The sequence below is a fragment of the Diplotaxodon limnothrissa genome, linkage group LG3, assembly GCF_057381915.1.
Source record: "Diplotaxodon limnothrissa isolate DT_005_m linkage group LG3, D_limnothrissa_male_GT1.1, whole genome shotgun sequence".
Classification (NCBI taxonomy): domain Eukaryota; kingdom Metazoa; phylum Chordata; class Actinopteri; order Cichliformes; family Cichlidae; genus Diplotaxodon; species Diplotaxodon limnothrissa.
The window spans coordinates 6,978,262-6,997,646 of NC_140598.1; the positions used below are offsets into that span (position 1 = coordinate 6,978,262).

Genomic DNA, 19,385 nt, shown 5'->3' on the forward strand with positions numbered 1-19,385 from the left:
TCTTCTCTCGCTCACGAGTGAGCTAGTTAATGTTGGGAGTCACAGAGGGAACGCTACGATCAACCTTTAAATCAAAACGGTTCACCTCCGACACAAGGCGTCCAGTCGACGCAGAACCCAACGCAAGGCATCGTCTGAGGGTTCTTCCATCCATCACTGAAACAATTCTGTGTAGGTGCAGAGACACCCCAAGAATCCAGGTGAAAATATTATGTGGCAGGTTCGTGCACAAATGTTATTAATAAGTAGCTGTTATTAGAGCGACGCTGAGGATGCTGAGTGGTTGGGATGTCCCCCAGACCATCACTGAAACACCAGAGCAGCCGTGCTGACGAGGTTCCAGCAGCACGATGCTCTGCAGCCTCTTCCACATGTGTTCAGCATGCAGCGGCTCTCATCTGTGGAAAGCACAGTTCTGCTCTTTGGTGGGAAATGTTAATCACAGCCGCACGCCTGCATCACTGACGGTCTGCATGACTTATATGTAAAACGAATAATTTGCACCTAAAAGGATGAAAAATAAGCAACATTTTCTAAGAAATGGAAAACTTTAAACTTCAGTAAGGATGCCAGCAAAAGCAGCTTCTTTCCACTGCTGGAAAACTGCAGTGTTTGATGTGAAACAGCAGTAATCACATCAGCGATGGCTTCACGGGGACACTGACAGACGATTTCTGTCCCTGCTCCTCTAACCTGTAGCTCCTTAAATCCAAACCCAGACAAAGCTCGACGTGTCCTGTGAGGTCGGGCCGCTCACATCCCCAGGTTTGGCTTTTAAATCACATCTTACACTCTGTGCTACAGTCACAGCGTAGGGAGGCAGGAAACTGCCCCATCGCCAAGGAAACCTAGGTGTCTGTCTGTTGTCAGGGCAACAGGGCAGAGGGGATGGGGAGCAAAAACATGGATAACGACAGGAAGGCTGGGCAGAGACAACAAAGGCAGGCGGGGCCGTCAGCTGACATCTTTGGATAGCAGGAAACTGTGAAGCATAAACAGATCTGATGCTCACGATCTGTTTACATGTTTTTCTCTTCACGTGGAGTAAAAATGACGTCATTCACGAGACCTGGTTGTTCCAAATATGTCAGATTCATGTGCTTATCCATCGTATTCCTACTGATTCTCCACACAGACAGTTAGCCTGTCGTCAGCTACTTTTCAGTGGCTTGTATGCAACGCTTGGGAACATGCTGGGGAGGGTTACCCATCACCTGCCAGCATTTCAATCAGAGAACTTCCTGAATCTTAGTTTATGACAGCTGGAGCCATTTACATATCTAACACTGCTGTATTAGTCCTATTATATAAAAGCAAACAGTGATGTGTTCTGCTTCCTGCTCATTTCTTTTCTTCTTGTCTCAAACTGGCTGCAAACAAACACGAGTCACTGAGAAACATCCGTGTTTCCTTTATTATGAAGATGAATTACATTTAATAATCTCACGTTATGCTTTTCTTGCTCATGAGTCACAAAATCAAAGGTAAGTTGTTGAAGGGCGCCCCCTTGTGACGGCTTGCCAACAACACATACACTACACGCCACGATCGCTCACACAGGCCACGACTTTTAGGAAAGAGCCCCATTAAACGCTGTTCTTCTGCTCAGTGAACTAGCAGTAAATCAGGAATCCCAGGCTGCTGCGAGGCGGCAGCGGCGTGTGCACTAACAGGCAGCAGCTCACATGACCGGCTAATGTGTCAAAGTTTTCTATGAGCGACACTCACAGAGAGAAGAGGGGAGCCTGTGCCTATCAGAAATAGCACGGCTGACTCGTAAAAGCTGCAGTGAAATCAGATATTGGAGGGGGGGGGGGGCTACTTCAGGCTTCACCTTTGAAGACAGTGATCTTGCAGGTGACGTATGGTGAAGGTGGAGACTGTGAGGGGGGTACTAGCAGAAGAAAACGCTCAAAAACACAATACATAAAGTGAGCAGGTTAGTGTGTAACTTCAAACCTCTGAAACATGGTTTGAAGTATGAGGGAAAGAGTCATGGTGGTGTTCAGTGCATCCTCTGAACAGAAGAAAAGACAAGGAGGACGTTCAGGATAATATTCGACAGCAGAGATGAGTGTGGAAAATGAAAGTAGACGGGAGCACCGGGAGGCCAGTGGCTGCAGGTTTACAGTGACCTGTGTGAGAGAGCGGATGCTGAGGAAGCAGAAAAAGACTTGGCTGAGGCTGGAAGGATGTGCAGCACGTCAGAGTAAGGAGGACATGAGGGCAGACATGAAGGAGATGAAGAATGATGGTCCTGATAAACATCTGGAGGTCTGAAGGGGACTTTTTAACACAGTGTTGGATGATGAGGAATGGAGGAAGAGCGTCCTGGTACTGAAGAATCAGGGTGCAGAGCTGCAGCAGCCACAGGGGGATGGAGCTGATGAGCCACACCGTGAGAAAGAGCTACTGAAGTGAGGTTCTACATGTAGATGAGGAAGTGCAGAGAAGGTTAGAAGGAGTTGTATCATATCTGTGTGGATGTGGAAAAAGCACACGACGGGACACCAAGAGACGTACTGTGGTACTGCACATACTGAGCACATACTGAGCACATACTGAGCACATACTGAGGCTGTGCAGGAGACAGCAAGGCACAGGTGAGCTGAGCTGTAGGAGGGACAGACGGATTTAAAGCGGGGGCGCCATGACATCAGGACTCGACTCTGAGGCCCTTCATGTGTGCGATGGTGCAGACAACACTGGGAACTATAGTGAGAACAGGGACCAGGTGGAGAGCTGGAGCCAGTAAGACTGAATACATGTGTGTGAAGGAGAAAGGTGCCTGAGTGAAGCTGGTCCAGAACAACACAGTGCACAGGGCAGGTGCAGAGGAGGTGGGGTGGGTGGAGGTGAGGGTCGGGGGGGGTCTGTGAAAGAAGAAACACAAAAACCTGACAGGGAAAATTTAGGAGACGGTGGCTCGTGATGGCAGTCGGGCGAGCTGTTGTGTGTCGGAGACGGTGGCACTGACAAACCACAGGAGGCGGAGCTGGAGCGGTTAAAGATGGTCGACTCTTCATTGGGAATGACCAGAATGGAAACGTTTAGGTAGAACACAGGGGCGAGGCTGGACACGTGCAGACGACTGATCGTGGATACACAGGGTGTCGAACAGTAACACACTAACACAGAAATACTGCTGTAAGTGTCCCAGTTAGACATGCTGAAGCACAGGTCAACAAACAATCTCAGCTTCCCTGTGTGATTTCACTTCATGGCTAAATCATCGTTTCAGGCTTCTTTGGGTATTTGTGGGTTTTAGGTTTTCGAGCTCAGCGTGAATCAGACTTTCACCCTAATTCATAAAAAGCCAATCAACAATCAGGAGAGAGGAGTTCGTCTTTCTAATTACAACTAATACGATTAAAAGACTTATTTATAAACTAAATTAGCGTCACAGTACAAAGTTAAACAGAGAATCAGGAATCCTCTCTTAATATAAGTGATCACATAGATCTGTCAGCAGCAATTTGTCACGTAAAAACAGCACATCAAAAGGACTCTGCAGTCACAGCGCCCCCTGCTGTTATCACGCTAGAAGGGTATTTATTATTATATTAATTACGCAGCATGCAAACATATATAACTTGGGCGTGTGGTTTGACGTGGTGCTCTCTTTCGAGTCTCATGTAAAAGAGATAACAAAGACCGCCTTTTATCATTTGAGGAACATAGCCAGAATCAGACAAGTTTTGTCAAGCGACACTGCAGAGGTTCTTGTCCATGCATTTGTGTCCTCACGTATTGATTATTGTAATGCTCTTCTTTCTGGGCTACCAAAGAAAAGTTTTAGAGGTCTACAGATGGTGCAAAATGCAGCTGCTCGCATTTTAACAAGAACTGGGAAATTTGAGCACATTAGCCCTGTTCTGAGATCTCTGCATTGGCTACCTTGTCAGGTTCGAGCAGATTTTAAGGTCCTGCTGCTCACCTACAAGGCTTTAAATGGACTGGCACCTTCATACCTCTCTGACCTTTTACATCTTTACGTTCCATCCCGTGCTCTCCGATCTCAGGACTCTGGCCTTCTAAAGGTTCCTAGAGCCAGAAAAAAGACAATTGGAGAGCGTGCTTTCTCTTTTCGTGCCCCGTTTCTGTGGAACACCCTCCCTCAAGATGTTAGGCAGGCATGCTCCGTGGAGGTTTTTAAAACTAAGCTGAAGACACATTTGTTCACCTTATCTTACAAGTCTTAATTCTATGGCTTTTAGTTTTTAAATTCTTACTGTTTTTAACTTGTATTGTGTCTTTTACGTGTATTGCTATGTATCGCTTTTTTTTTTATCTCTTTAGTTTTAAACAGTTGTACAGCACTTTGTTTGAAAGTGCTTTATAAATAAAGTTATTATTATTATTATTATTATTATTATTATAATGTCTCTCTGAGGGCATCTTCCTGAAATATTAATGCATGTGCTAAACAGCTGTACTCAAAGGAAGCACACACACACACACACACACACACACACACACACACACACACACACACACACACACACACACACACACACTATGTTAAGCATGTGTGCATGGTGGCTGTTCATGATTTATTTATGGATTGGCTTTCTCATTGCGCACAGAGAGCCAGAGGTTCTACTGAACTCTGGGTTGTTACCAGTTCATTACCAGTCATGTACCAGTAGCCCAGTTCAGCATAACCCCAGACAGTACTGACATACTGGTCTGGACAGATTACTGACCAGCTTGGAGTGATCTCGCTTCGCTCACATTCAACAGAAGCTTTGTGGAGATGAAATCAGTGTAACACTGCGCCTCCTCAGGTCAGAGACCACAGACGGTAACAAATGAATCACTTTGTGAGGAAAGCCAGCTAGACTGGACTGAACTGTCTGAGCTGTCATTGATCAGTTATTAGTCGTTTCCTGGCAGCTTTCTCCGAACAATCACATCAAAAAGCCACCAAACCGAACATGATGTGATTAATCTGCTGCACATAGGACGCTGCTGAACACCTAAACCAGGCCCTTAGAGGATCTCTGCCCTCTGTTATAATAACCACACATCTACTACTGACAAATGGCTAATTATTGATCATTTATAATTATTTATTCATGAAATCACAAAACAACGAAGCTAAGATGCTCAGTAAAGACAGCGCTGGCCTTTCTATCACTGTCCACTGTCACAGCAGGACGTCCAATAACCAGAGTGGCTGCTGCTCTGCTTCTGCCTCGTGTCTCCACACAGAAAGGTCAACAACTATTTGAGGCATATTTACCTCTCTGTCACCAGCCCCACAACAAACACATACAGAACGACCGTCAGCAGGAGTCAGGCTTTGGACAGCTCCATGTCAACTTACCTGCAAGAGAAAAGACAAATTAAGTAGTTACCTTAAAAAACAAAAGGAATTATTTCTTAGTATCTGGTGAACTAAGTACCTGCTGCCATCACAGATCATCAGAAACAGTTCCAGATGCACAGACAGTGGCTGCAATGTACATATTTAAATTGTTTTTAACACTGGGATCCACTTTAGTTCTGTTTATGTTACGACAAAAACCAATCCCAGCACAGGCAGCAGCACCCACAGGCGTGTTGTTTGTGTCACTGGCAGCTATAAATAACAGCAACATGTGAATGAAGTCCGCCGAGCTATTCTTAGGCTCCGCACAAAAGGAAAAGCCATAAGCTTTCTAACTCCAGTGTTCTTGATATGTCCCCCCACACATACAAAAAATCTCATTTTAAAATAATGATAGAATAAAAAGAAGATATACAAACATCAAATGCCATAAAATGCTCTGAACAGACGAGCTTCCACTGGCATGTGTACATTTTACCTTAATGCAGCCTTAAGTCACAGTCGCTCCCTAAACGGAGATTCACTTGATTCCAGTTTAAGAACTCCCTGCAGTGTGACCGATCCTGGAAGCTTCACTACATCTGTCTAAGGCAGACTAATCACTCAAGGACATGGGATCCCCTGGCCCCCTTTATAAAGGCCCCTGGCCTCAGACTATTCTGTAAGTAGGGGACTGCACTGAGATACCAAACCAGCTTATGAAATGTGACAGTGTGCTTGTGACTGGGATATAATCCCTGGATACAAATCTTGTGAATACTCATAACCAGTTTCAATGGAGAACACTGACATACAGTGGGGCAAAAAAGTATTTAGTCAGCCACCGATTGTGCAAGTTCCCCCACTTAAAATGATGACAGAGGTCAGTAATTTGCACCAGAGGTACACTTCAACTGTGAGAGACAGAATGTGAAAAAAAATCCATGAATTCACATGGTAGGATTTGTAAAGAATTTATCCGTAAATCAGGGTGGAAAATAAGTATTTGGTCACCTCAAACATGGAAAATCTCTGGCTCTCACAGACCTGTAACGTCTTCTGTAAGAAGCTTTTCTGTCCCCCACTCGTTACCTGTATGAATGGCACCTGTTTGAACTCATCATCTGTATAAAAGACACCTGTCCACAGCCTCAAACAGTCAGACTCCAAACTCCGCCATGGCCAAGACCAAAGAGCTTTTGAAGGACACCAGGAAAAGTATTGTAGACCTGCACCAGACTGGGAAGAGTGAATCTACAATAGGCAAGCAGCTTGGTGTGAAGAAATCAACTGTGGGAGCAATCATCAGAAAATGGAAGACATACAAGACCACTGATAATCTCCCTCGATCTGGGGCTCCACGCAAGATCTCATCCCGTGGGGTCAAAATGATCGTGAGAACGGTGAGCAAAGATGACCTCTGTCATCATTTTAGGTGGGGGAACTTGCACAATCGGTGGCTGACTAAATACTTTTTTGCCCCACTGTAAAACTCCCTGTCTGAATTACTTCTATGATTTATCGTGCAGTTTAGTGCAACTACAAGAAGGCTCTTATTACTAATAGGGATGGGTATTGTTAAGGTTCAAAATATTGGGGATGGACACCAGAGGAAAAACCCACAATAACAACACTGGTCCGGTCGGGTTGAGTCAAACGATGATTTAATGATCACACACATGTGGGAGATGGACACTGTATGCAGACAGTCTCAGATCTCATCTCAAAAAACACATCACCATAGTTTTATGAAATCAGGGTATTAGAACGCCCCCTCATGCGTAGTGACAGGTGTAATACAATCAATGTTGACAATTTTATTTAACACAAAGAATAACATTGTCTCCTTCCCGAGGGCAGACGCTGACTGCCCCCATCTCCTGGAACCGTCTGTACCCTGCTAAGACACAACATGGCAGCTACAAGGACTCTTTCATTTGTTAAGACCATCAGTGTGTATTGCTCTAAATCAAGTATATAATATTAAATGAATATTGCTGGATCAGCTACTTCTACTTAAAACATATTAAAACATGACTAAGCACAAAATCACCAAGAATAACATCTTATAAGTGCTGTGTAAGCGCGTGCGGCCTTCCAAGCTCAAAGCCTTTGCCCTCCATAGATCAGCCAGACTCGCGCTGGCTGTAGCTTTTAACCTTTAATTACCTTGAGCACAACTCTAGAATAAGCAACAAACTGCAATGTGTATGGAATGATCATGGTTACATCTGCAATGGAAAATCATGTTATTATTCTGGTACCTGTAAGAAAAGATCAAACTAAAGTTATCACCATCACTGTAATGCAAAGAATAATGTAAGATCAAAAACTTCAATTCATGCTTAATGCAAAGCTGGTTATATACTTCTAATGAACTAATAATGCCATATTAAAATATTAAATGATAATGAGAAAAACATCCCCTCCTTATTCTACAATTCCCTCTGTTGACCTCTGGAGAATCCAGAGGTCACAAACAGTTGTGTCCCTCCTTGGCCTACACATTCAGTTCCACATGCATCATTGGCATCATGGACATTGGAGTAATGACTCCAGGGTCCACTGCCCTCACAGACATACTTTTGAACATTCTTCTGGCACCAGGGATGAGACAACAACAAATAACCATAATACCCACCACAATAGACAAAGAAAACATGACCGAAGCGATGACCCCCTTCCACCGTCCGAACACAGAGGTCAGCCAGCCTTCTAACGGATTATCAACACCGGAGTGATCATGCATAGTTTCAGAAAGGCTCTTTAGGCCCTCCAGAGCCTTGGTTACCGACACATTTGGAGCAGTCTTGTTTGGAATAAAATTACAACACTGATCGGCCAATATAGGACAAACGCCCCCTTTTTGTCCGCTAACGACATGTCAAGGGCCATTCTATTCTGCACTCCCATTAACGAGGTCGGACCCACCTGCTCCGCCAACCCCTCCATGCCGTCTCTGGTCAGGTTAGAGAGCCTCAGTACATTATAGTGAACATAATTGATCCTATCTACGTTCTTGCGTTCTTAACCCTTTTGGATCAACCCCCGCTGTTTCCACCCCCAAAATTAAATACATAGATTGTTTGCGATGCCAATTCCCCAATGATAAAGTTAACGCGTTTCCAGAGGGGCTAAAATCCCTCTGTAGTTTAAGCCCGTTTTCTGATCCTGATTCTAACGGTTCCCAATTTTGCCCAGTGTAACCCCTTACCTGGTCCCAATTACGGCACCAGCTGTCATAAGGACGATTTCCCCTCTCGCAGTGCGTACTCACTGAATAATCCCAACAGACCCACACATTGTATCCCCTCCAAGCACTGCCGACGTCCCTGCAATTAACAACATCACACAGATCAAACGTAAAGGAAGTTGTGGCGCCAATAACATAATCTAATTCTAAACCACCATATGTGCTGAGACACTCATCCTTTTTACCAGAGACCTCGCGCTTCCCTCTTGCCCGCAGCTTTAAATCACTATAGATCACGCGTGATGTAATTGGTGTATCAAACAACGCCGGACTGGCATGGCCTCCGTGCTCAGACTGGTTTCCCGGGTCGGTCTGCAACAAACAAATCAAAAAACAAATAGCCATGATTAGCAACCTAGTTAACATCAAACTCATAATAATTTTGAACATTGTGATGGCTTTTGAAACTCTTCTTTCATCACCAGTGTCTAATTGTTGTGATGGCATGGTGGTATGTGAATGTTATGGTGTAGTAAAAAGTTCAAAGCCCTTTATCAGAGCCTCTCTCTTGTTTTAGGTGTTCAGTGTGGTACCGCTCCTTTTCGTTGGCGCGGCGATCTCCTCCTTGGCTGCTCTTCTTTCTTCGACCTTCCGGGTAGACCACCGGTCGGCCCGTTGCACAGGTGTGAGGGATTATTCTGCCGCTCAATTTCACCTGCGTTGGGTTGAGATTGATCCTTCCCCACCAAGCCCTCGTGCGCGGCCGCGCACTGCGTCCAGTGATACCAGGTGTCGCCTTTCCCCTTCAGTTGGACCGCTGTCGCCGTCCGAGCCGATACCTCATATGGACCAGTCCAGCGGGGCTCCTTCCACTTTCGTTTGATGACTCTCAGCCACACTGTTTTCGCGTCCGGGACCTCTCCTTCTCCTGTGGGCCCTTTACAAGCCGCCTGTTTCGTGAAACTGGACACTAGCGCCTTTAGCTCGTTCCAGTAGTCTGCGTGGGACCGGTTCCCCTTTTTGTCCCGTTCAACCGAGCCCACCGTCCAAGGTGCCGGAAACTGTCTCCCGGTTTGCAGCTCGTATGGTGTAAAACCTGTGGATTGATTAACAGAACATCTTATGGTCATCAACGCAACCGGCAGGGCTGCGACCCAATTTAGCCCTGTTTGCGCGCAGATTTTTGCCAATTTGTTTTTCAAATTTAGGTTCATTCTTTCTACTTTCCCCTGAGACTGAGGATGATAGACCGTTCCAAATTTATGCTGGACGCCCAACATTTTTTCTACTTTTTCCAAATCTTGATTTTTAAAATGGGTTCCATTATCTGATCTAATTCTTTTCGGGAACCCATGACGGGGAATGTAATGATTGATTAAACACTTAACGACAGTCTTAGCATCCTCCTTTTTTGTAGCCCAGGCCTCTGGCCAGCCGGTCAGAGCGTCAACACACACTAACAAATATCTTACACCGCCCGGCCCGGAATCAATCATATCAGTGAAATCAATAACAATCTCCTCCCCCGGCCTCTCAGGGGGCCGAAACTTACCCACTTCCGGTTTTACTGCTGGCTTAGGATTGTGTGCCCCACAGATTAAGCACATCCTGGCCCTCTCCCTTATCATTCCTCGCAGCTCAGGATGCCACCAATGACACAAATTTCTTTCCATCTGATCTCTCCCCACGTGGGCAAGTCCGTGGGCTTCATCCACCTTCTGTTCTGCCATTTTGGCTGTCAGCATGGGGCGCCCGTCCGGCCCCCTCCACAAATGTCCATCCTGCCAGGCTCCTTTGTTTTTCCACACCCCCTTTTCCTCTGGGGATGCCTCCTCCTGGGCCTGTTTGACTTCCTCAATCAGATCAACAGATATCTCCTCTTCTGGAGTTACCTGTATCATTTGTCTCCGTCCTTTGTAGCCTGCGGCCTCCTTTGCGGCTTCGTCTGCTCTCTGGTTTCCTTTTTCCACCATGCTGGTTCCTTGGGAGTGAGCTTTGCATTTTATAATGCTCACCTCCTCTGGGTCAGCCAAGGCCTTTTCCAGTTCCTCCATTTCATGTTTGTGGGAAATAGGTGCATTGGTTGCTGTTCTGAATCCTGCTCTTTTCCACTGAGGCAGCTCCACATGCGCTGCTCCAAACGCATATGCCGAATCGGTGTAGATGTTCACTCTCCTGTTCTTGGCTAGTCTCAAAGCTCGAGCTAAGGCTATCACTTCAGCTCTCTGGGCCGACTGCTTTCCCTCAATCCTTCCTGACTCTCTGACCTGATAATCTCCTTCTACTCTGCAAACCACCGCATACCCTGCTTTCAGTCCTCCTTTGTCTCGGTGGCAACATCCATCGGTGAACCAGTCCTCAGCTCCCGGTATGGGTTCCGCCTTCAGGTCCTCTCTAATCTTTTCCTCTATCTGTGCTCTTTTGGCGCAGTCATGTGGTTCCCCTACACCCATTAAATCTGCCATGTTAATTCCTTCATGTGTGAATGTCAAATTTGGGGCCTCTAAGACTTTGCTCAGTCTCTGTTGTGCCCGTGGTGACATACAAAATGCTTGTGAATTCACGTATGCCACTATGCTATGTGTAGTGAGTATTTTTAGTGGGTGTTCTCTCACTACATGTGCTGTTTTTTGGATAATTCTAGCGACCCCTGCTGCATGTTGTATGCATGTATGATGCTTTGCTTCTGTTGGATGTAGTTTTACACTTACATACATGAGCACATCTCTACCCCCCCCCCCCCTTTTTTCTGAAACAACACTCCATTTACAATTGAGTTTGTTTCAGAAACATCCAAATAGAATGGCTCATCATAATTGGGTGTGGCTAAATCTGAGGCCCTTGACAAATCCTGTTTTACCCTAATAAATGCGGCTTCAGCTTCAGGCGTCCAAGGCAGCTCAGCCTTAAAGTTTCGAACGCCAACTTGCTTCATTAGGCCCCTTAAAGGGGCAGTTTTACCTGCATAATCCGGAATGAACTGCCTGCTGTAACCTGTTAAACCAAGAAAAGAAAGCATTTCTCTCACAGTTCGCGGTTTTGGGTGTGTCAGAATTTGGTCTCTGTGTGTGTTCATCAAACCCACTGATTTGTGTGCAATTACCCGGCCCAAAAAGGTCACTTCAGGGCGAACTAACTGCAGCTTGTCTTTACTTACTTTAAAGCCACATTCCGCCAACCTATTCAACACAACGAACGATGCCGCTGTACAATCTGCTGCTGACGGGGCTGCAATGAGAAGATCATCAACATATTGTATTAATGTACAATCATTAGGCAAATTACATGACGACAGGGCTTCTTTAAGCACCTTATTGAAAATACCTGGAGAAAGTGCAAAGCCTTGTGGCAACCGTGTGTATCTGAGTTGTTGGCCTCTGTATGTGAATGAAAAAAATATCTCTGAATGACTCATGCAGAGGAAGACAAAAGAATGCATTTGCCAGGTCAATACACGTGAACCACTTTTGGTCACATGTGATAGCTGATAAAGCTGTGTACGGATTTGGTACCGGTGCAGTGGTAGAGAGTAATATTTCATTAATGGCTCTCAAGTCATCTGCCATACGGTATTTTCCTGTTCCATGTTTCTCCACTGGTAGAATTGGTGTGTTCCACAGTGAGTGAGAGGGCTCTAACACCCCGGCCCTTAACAGGCCTTCTATTGTTTCTGTAATTCCTGCCTCTGCTTCAGGTTTGTGTTTATACTGTGGTCTATTGATTGGTGTGTGTGACTTGAGCTGGAACAAGACAGGAGGACACTTAGCTAGGCCAACATCCGTGGGCCCTTTTGACCATAGACTGTCAGGCAGATTCGACAGTCCAGCAACTGCGTGAGGATGATCTACACACTCCTCACCATGTGTTTTCGAAATTTATTTATGTTCCAAGATCACTGTATCCTCACAGGCACAAGTTATGCGATAGGTTTTACAATTTGGAGCATAAGATAAGTTAGGAACTTGGGTTCTTTGCCACCCTGTGTCGTCCAGTGCTTGCCTGACCATTGGACCTAGATCACCTGCACCATGACCTTGGTGGACCGCCAATGTAATGTGAGGGGTTGAATTTTCTTCCACATTGTACCAAGGCAGTTGTTCATCAGTTAATTTCACAGCCGCGGCTACACCTTCTGGTCCAATGTAGATGTCATGTGTTTGCACATTCCACGTCTGACCCTCAAGATCAGATTGAAATAATTCACGATAGGTGTCGTCATTCTCTTTATCATAAAACAGGGTAACGTGGTAAGGGTCGCGCGGAGGGGAGTAAACTGCCAAGCTCATTATCCAGGGTCTCCACAGCTGAAATTGCCTCAGAACATCCTCTTTCACTAGTCTCCCCCAGTAGATATTGACTTTTGCTCTTCCACAGTCTTGAAGCAGATATTGAGTCTTTGAACTTGTTCCCAGGCACGGAAAATGCTGGCCCCCTGGCAGAGTCACAGATAATCCATCTGCTGAACATGTGATTGTGGCGCCCAACTTCACGAGCAGGTCCCTGCCCATAAGATTTACTGGCGCTTGCGATGACACCACATAGTTGTGTTTCAAAGTCTGCTTGCCCAGCTTTGTCAAAGCTGGGTCAGTCACTGGCAGAGTTGTCGGGATCCCGGAAAAACCCACCACGTTCACTGTGTGGCAGGACAACGTTGCACTGTCTGGTGCTGCTCTCAAGGTTGAATATGTTGCTCCAGTGTCTACTAAGAAGGGCAATTCTGTCCCTTCTACAGTCATTGACAGCATGGGATCTGCCATCCCCATACTGTTTGGTCCCTCCGGGTCCCTTCAGTACTGGTCCTCCCTCCAGTCAGCCACTGGATACTGCGCGGCTGGTGCTGCACTCGGGTTTGGGGCCTGATATGCTCCCCTAGAGCCATCTCTTGCTCTCGGAGCTCCACGTGCCTGGGATTGGTAGCCTCTTCTTTGATAGTTCTGACGACGTTCTGGGCAATTTCTGTTCCAATGACCCTCTGCTCCACACCTCCAACAGACATTCCAAGGCACACTGCTGAGATTCCCCGTGTTACGAGCTCTTTGTACTCCCTCCGCTGAGCCACCACACCCTCTGTACGATCCACCGGTTCCCCAATTCCCTGTGGGTTGGTTCTGCCTTGGTGCATTGGCGGGCCATCCGTCATTAGTGCAGGGACCCGGGCCACTATCTGGCCATTCAGGCCCAGGACCAGGCTGGGTCGCAACTATCATCATTTTTTCTGTTTTTTCTTTTTCCTCTTTTTTCTTTTCGCAGGCTTTGTTTCTAGCCTCCGCCAACTGTAGTTTGAGCAGAGACGCTTGTGCCTCCTCCAACTCTTTTTTCTGCTTGTTCGCCCTGTCCTGCTCCAGCTGCAAACGATGTGAGACGTGTCTTTCCCACTGCACCGAATCTGCTACGGCAAAATCTGGGTTTTTCTGTAGATCTTCTGTGACCTGGTTTGGCAGCCCTGCCAGCACCGCTGAGCGAAACCACGCCCGATGCTCACCTTCTCTACCCGGATGGGTACCTGTTTCTAACAACCACTGATCTCTGGCTTTTTCTAAAAACTCTCTAGGTGTGTTTTGGGGGTCCCAAATTATTTTAGGTATGGCTCCTGTGTTAGGGGTTGGGTACTTTTCACGGACTGCGTCAGACAAAGCACATTGCACTTCATGATAAGGCAAATCATTTGCATAGCGAGTTGTGCGAGCTATGGCCTCTACATCTGCTAGCCCACCACCGAGCATACACCGCGCAGAAATGGCGCGAAAATCACCAATCGCAAGCTCCTCTCCTTCTGTTAGTCTGCCTAATTCACGCAACCACCTTGCTCCGCCCCCAGTTATAGGTGGAAGCTGTTTAACCAATGCCTCCAAATCTCTTACTTTGTATGCGCGGTACACTGGTTCATTTTTTGCACCAGCCACTAAAGGCAACTTATAATGAGTGCCTGCAGCTTTTTCTGCTTTGGTCACAGTTTTACACTGTCCCAATTTTCCCTTGCCTTTTGAACTCTTAAAAATAGGCCTCCTCTGTCCCTGCTCTTTTTTCACCTGTCTTGACCTAAAATTCCTGGCTATACTTGGTTCTGACGCGACTCCTCCTCTGTCGTTATCTTCGTCATCATCTTCCTCCTCTGAGGTAGATGAATCATTGTCGCTCTCCTCTTCTGCCATGCTTTTGGTCATTTTGTCCTTTACGGTCTTCAGCGTATTTAATACTTCCAATAGCCCTTGCGGGGCTTCAAGCATTCGTCCGAATACTTCTCCTGCCCATGTGTCTGACTTGGCCATTGCTTTGGAATGTTTTGACCTGGTTTGGGCCTGCTCTTCTCTTGCTGGTGTTGGCAGCCCGATGAAAGCCGGTTGTGCCATCCTTTCCACCGGTGAAATCATTTCCTCGTTTGTTGGGGTCCAATCCGCTTCTCCAGTCTGGTCTGGCAGGCTCTCTCTTGATGCTTCGGCTTTTGGCCTGTCTCCTCTCTCATGTGAACAAGAAGGCAAAGGCAAGCCTTCCTCTGCGGCTGATATTATCTCTTTCCCTTCCCCACTCAGGGACTGACATTTAACTGTCATATGCCCTTCATTATGAAACACCAGTGGTGCTCTGGTGTATTCAACATCAGCTACTCCTCCTACAACCGCTGCCGTCTGTCCATCTGGGCCCTGAACTTGTCCTCCTCTGAGGGTCATTACAGGCATGACATGTTGTCGTCCTACGGCATTAGATGTTAATGTGGCCCAAGGAAGAATCTCTGCTGTGTGATACTTGTTAGCATCTCCTGGTTTTGGAATCCAGTTGTTCATTTGGTCTTCCAGCTTCTTATTTTGCTCTTTCAGTTGTTTCAAAGCCTCCATTATGCTTTCCATATCTTCTGTTTCCGCTGTGTCATCCTCCTCCATCCAGGAAGATGCTCCGTTCCACAAGAACATCCACTTGCAACACTTTGCATGAGTTTGCTGTAGTTTCTTGATTTGTTGGTTAATTCTCCAGTTAATTGAACTTTTCTCTGCCTCGGTTTGCAGTTGTTCCAGTTGCTGCTCACATCTCTCTCCTTCTATTTTGAGCACAAGACTTAGGGCTATTTTGTCATCCAGCCCTCTCTGTTGGGAATCAATAAGCTTGTTTAGCTCAGCTTCCATTGCTTTGCATTCCTTCTCAGCTAACTTTGATGATCCAGGGGAAGCTAAGCGAATAGCTCTTTTTAACTGTTCCTGCTGCTCCTTCAGAGGCTTATAGCCTCTGTGCCCAGTAGGTGTCGTGCTCGGGCCGTCAGCCATTGTCCTAGAACACAGGCTTACCTCCCTTTTTGTGACGTTATACGGCTCCTCCTTCTGGATCACTCCGCAATGTCTGCCTGTTAGCTTTCAGAATTACTTTCGCTCCTCCAAGGGTCACTGTCTCCTTATGATCTGCTTGGTAAGACACACAGCCAACGCAGTGTGTCAAGTCTTACCCAAGCCTCTTTCAATATTCGCTTTTAATGACCACTTTTCACTCTGTAATATAAATGTTATAATATCATACACACTACATATTGACCTCGGGGCACAAAACAATAACACAGCTCGAATTCATTCACACAGCCTTAAATTTTTTCACAGAAAATTGCCCCAAAGCAATATCATGTTTGCTCACAAAGCGACAAATTCACCGTGTTCTACCGTAGCATAGGCAAAATGAGCCGCGTCTGTAGGCACCCAATTTGGATCATTTTCATTCTCAGTTATGTCCTTTAAGCCTCGAAATAGGAGAAGACAACGTTGTACATAGGCACTTAATTCATGCATCTCAATCTCAGACCACACTGTCATCTCATAAGGTGCATCACCTTCATGTGCAACAATGTGACACTCACAGCCCACCCCCAGCAAACCCTCCATTTCAGTAATTTTTATACAACAAGTGACAGAATGCAGCGCTGCCATGTTTGCTTATATTTTATATAAATAGGAAATTATCTGTGTTAAATGGGACTGTTTAATGCATGGGACACAATATAATGATTTATTGTTGAAGGGACAAATGTCAAAGGGGTTCTAACAGGTCCACTTTATTGCGTGCTCATAAATTTTGTTATCTGGGTCAGTCACTCAATATGCTTTATTGTTTGAAGTTATTAATTATGTCACGCTTATTAGTGGCTCATATTTATTTACGGCCTATGTTTGAACTTGACTACAAAGGCAGAGCATCATTTCATCCTTTCAGGGTGAAACACTCCACTTTCTCTGTGTCATGGCAGCTCAGAAAAGTTCATGAACTTTACTTGCTCGAAATATAGCTTTAAATCAGTTATGCTATCAGTATAAAATGTTTAGGATTTAATTAAATTATTTTCAACTGACTTACAGCAACTTACTCTGATCTAGGAACGCTCTCTTATCCTCCTCAAAAACTGAAGTTACTCAGTCTTAAATGCTTTTTACATTACATACAAGGTATGTCTGAAAATTATTAAAACCACTCTTTTTCAATTAGAAACCATTTATATTGTTATAACATCAAAACCAGCAGCATATTTACAAACTTTCAGCAATAAAAAGCCTTCTGCTTATAAGGCTCACACACACTCTGGGCAGGAAGTGAAAAGCTCCGTTCTCCTCCCTTGCAAATGCAGCTCATTTGCATGTTCACACCGTCTAAAAATAGCTCGCAGCGCTGCAGCTGCGCTCTCATCACACACAGGGTCACACAAAGCTCAGACAAAACTCTATTTTATATTACAAAGACGTCTTATATTTACAACCACTGACAGGCCTGACAGATTCAGCACCTAACAAATTTCGACAAATTTAAAATAACGGGTCTCACCGAAGAAAGTCTCACTTTTTTGTAATCAATCAAACAGTATCTGTTACTTCTGGGAACAGTTTCTGACCTAACTTCTAAAGAGCGCCTATACAATTTCGACAAATTTAAAATAACGGGTCTCACCGAAGAAAGTCTCACTTTTTTGTAATCAATCAAACAGTATCTGTTACTTCTGGGAACAGTTTCTGACCTAACTTCTAAATCCCTAACTCAATTTAACTTTGTCCAAACAAGCACATGACACCGTTTTAAACGATGAGGAGACTCGGTAACTCCTAGCTTATTTCAGGATGCCCTGTACCCCACAGATAAGCCAAACTGAACTAACCCTGTTCGCCGAAAGGTCAAGACCGCGCGTCCACGGCCAGGAGGGGGCGTAACCCCCGGGCTATGTGCTTCTTAGCAGACTTCTGGGCTGCCGTCCTATAATAATTTTAACCTAACCGATTTTGAAAAATTTTACCATAACGGGTCTCACCGAAGAAAGATAACTTTTTTACGACCAATTAAACAGTCTCTGTTACTTCTGGGAACAGTTTCTGTCCTAATATGTAAAACTATTAACCAGTCTCTGTTACTTCTGGGAACAGTTTCTGTCCTAATTTCCCTACCAAACTACCTGAGCCTTCAGCTCAATATCCAGGGACTCAAACCCAACATTCTCTGTTACTTCTGGGAACAGTTTCCTATTTCTTCAACTTCATTAAATACTCTTAAACAACTTTAACTGCATAACACACGGTGATTCTCATCAAAATCAAAACAGACACTCACCAGCAACGTCAGTGAGTAGGCTTTTAATTTAATGCAGCCCAATTTGGCACAATTTGGGAATCAACTCAACAGGCAGTGCCTTACCTTTTAGATGCACCCGGGAAGCTCACTCACATCAGATCCCTGGTCCGTGCCTGTCCGCTCGACAACCTCAGACCGTCCACACCTCACACTTCCACCCCAATACCACAGGACGAGCCCCCAAAATGTTAAGGTTCAAAATATTGGGGATGGACACCAGAGGAAAAACCCACAATAACAACACTGGTCCGGTCGGGTTGAGTCAAACGATGATTTAATGATCACACACACGTGGGAGATGGACACTGTATGCAGACAGTCTCAGATCTCATCTCAAAAAACACATCACCATAGTTTTATGAAATCAGGGTATTAGAACGCCCCCTCATGCGTAGTGACAGGTGTAATACAATCAATGTTGACAATTTTATTTAACACAAAGAATAACATTGTCTCCTTCCCGAGGGCAGACGCTGACTGCCCCCCTTCTCCTGGAACCGTCTGTACCCTGCTAAGACACAACATGGCAGCTACAAGGACTCTTTCATTTGTTAAGACCATCAGTGTGTATTGCTCTAAATCAAGTATATAATATTAAATGAATATTGCTGGATCAGCTACTTCTACTTAAAACATATTAAAACATGACTAAGCACAAAATCACCAAGAATAACATCTTATAAGTGCTGTGTAAGCGCGTGCGGCCTTCCAAGCTCAAAGCCTTTGCCCTCCATAGATCAGCCAGACTCGCGCTGGCTGTAGCTTTTAACCTTTAATTACCTTGAGCACAACTCTAGAATAAGCAACAAACTGCAATGTGTATGGAATGATCATGGTTACATCTGCAATGGAAAATCATGTTATTATTCTGGTACCTGTAAGAAAAGATCAAACTAAAGTTATCACCATCACTGTAATGCAAAGAATAATGTAAGATCAAAAACTTCAATTCATGCTTAATGCAAAGCTGGTTATATACTTCTAATGAACTAATAATGCCATATTAAAATATTAAATGATAATGAGAAAAACATCCCCTCCTTATTCTACAGTATCGTTTAGGTTTGATCCGATACCGGTGCCAAACCGTTACTTTTGAAACGGTGCCGGTGCTTAAACGGTGCTCAAACCGGTGCTTAACGAATGGAGAACACAAAATTGGTCCAAAAACCTCTCATGTTCAGCTGTTTTTTGTAAAAAGATAACAATGTTAGCCTTTTCTGCAGCTATGGGGCATATATGGCATCACTCTTGGCTGGAAGCAGTGCTTAAACAATGGAAAAAACACAAACTTTG

At 45.1% G+C, this 19,385-nt stretch overlaps 2 protein-coding genes across 3 annotated transcripts in view; one reads left to right on the forward strand and one right to left on the reverse strand.

Moving 5' to 3' along the window:
- LOC146634344 (protein NLRC3-like) overlaps positions 1–19,385 on the forward strand; it is a 329,883-nt gene that overhangs the window by 154,777 nt on the left and 155,721 nt on the right. The window lies entirely within an intron of this gene.
- Positions 9,086–10,234, reverse strand: LOC146634345 (uncharacterized). Its single transcript, XM_085377053.1, has 2 exons — positions 10,057–10,234; positions 9,086–9,600 (listed from the first exon to the last, which is right to left on the reverse strand). Exons 1-2 carry the CDS (start codon positions 10,232–10,234, stop codon positions 9,086–9,088), a joined length of 693 nt encoding a protein of 230 aa, XP_085233179.1.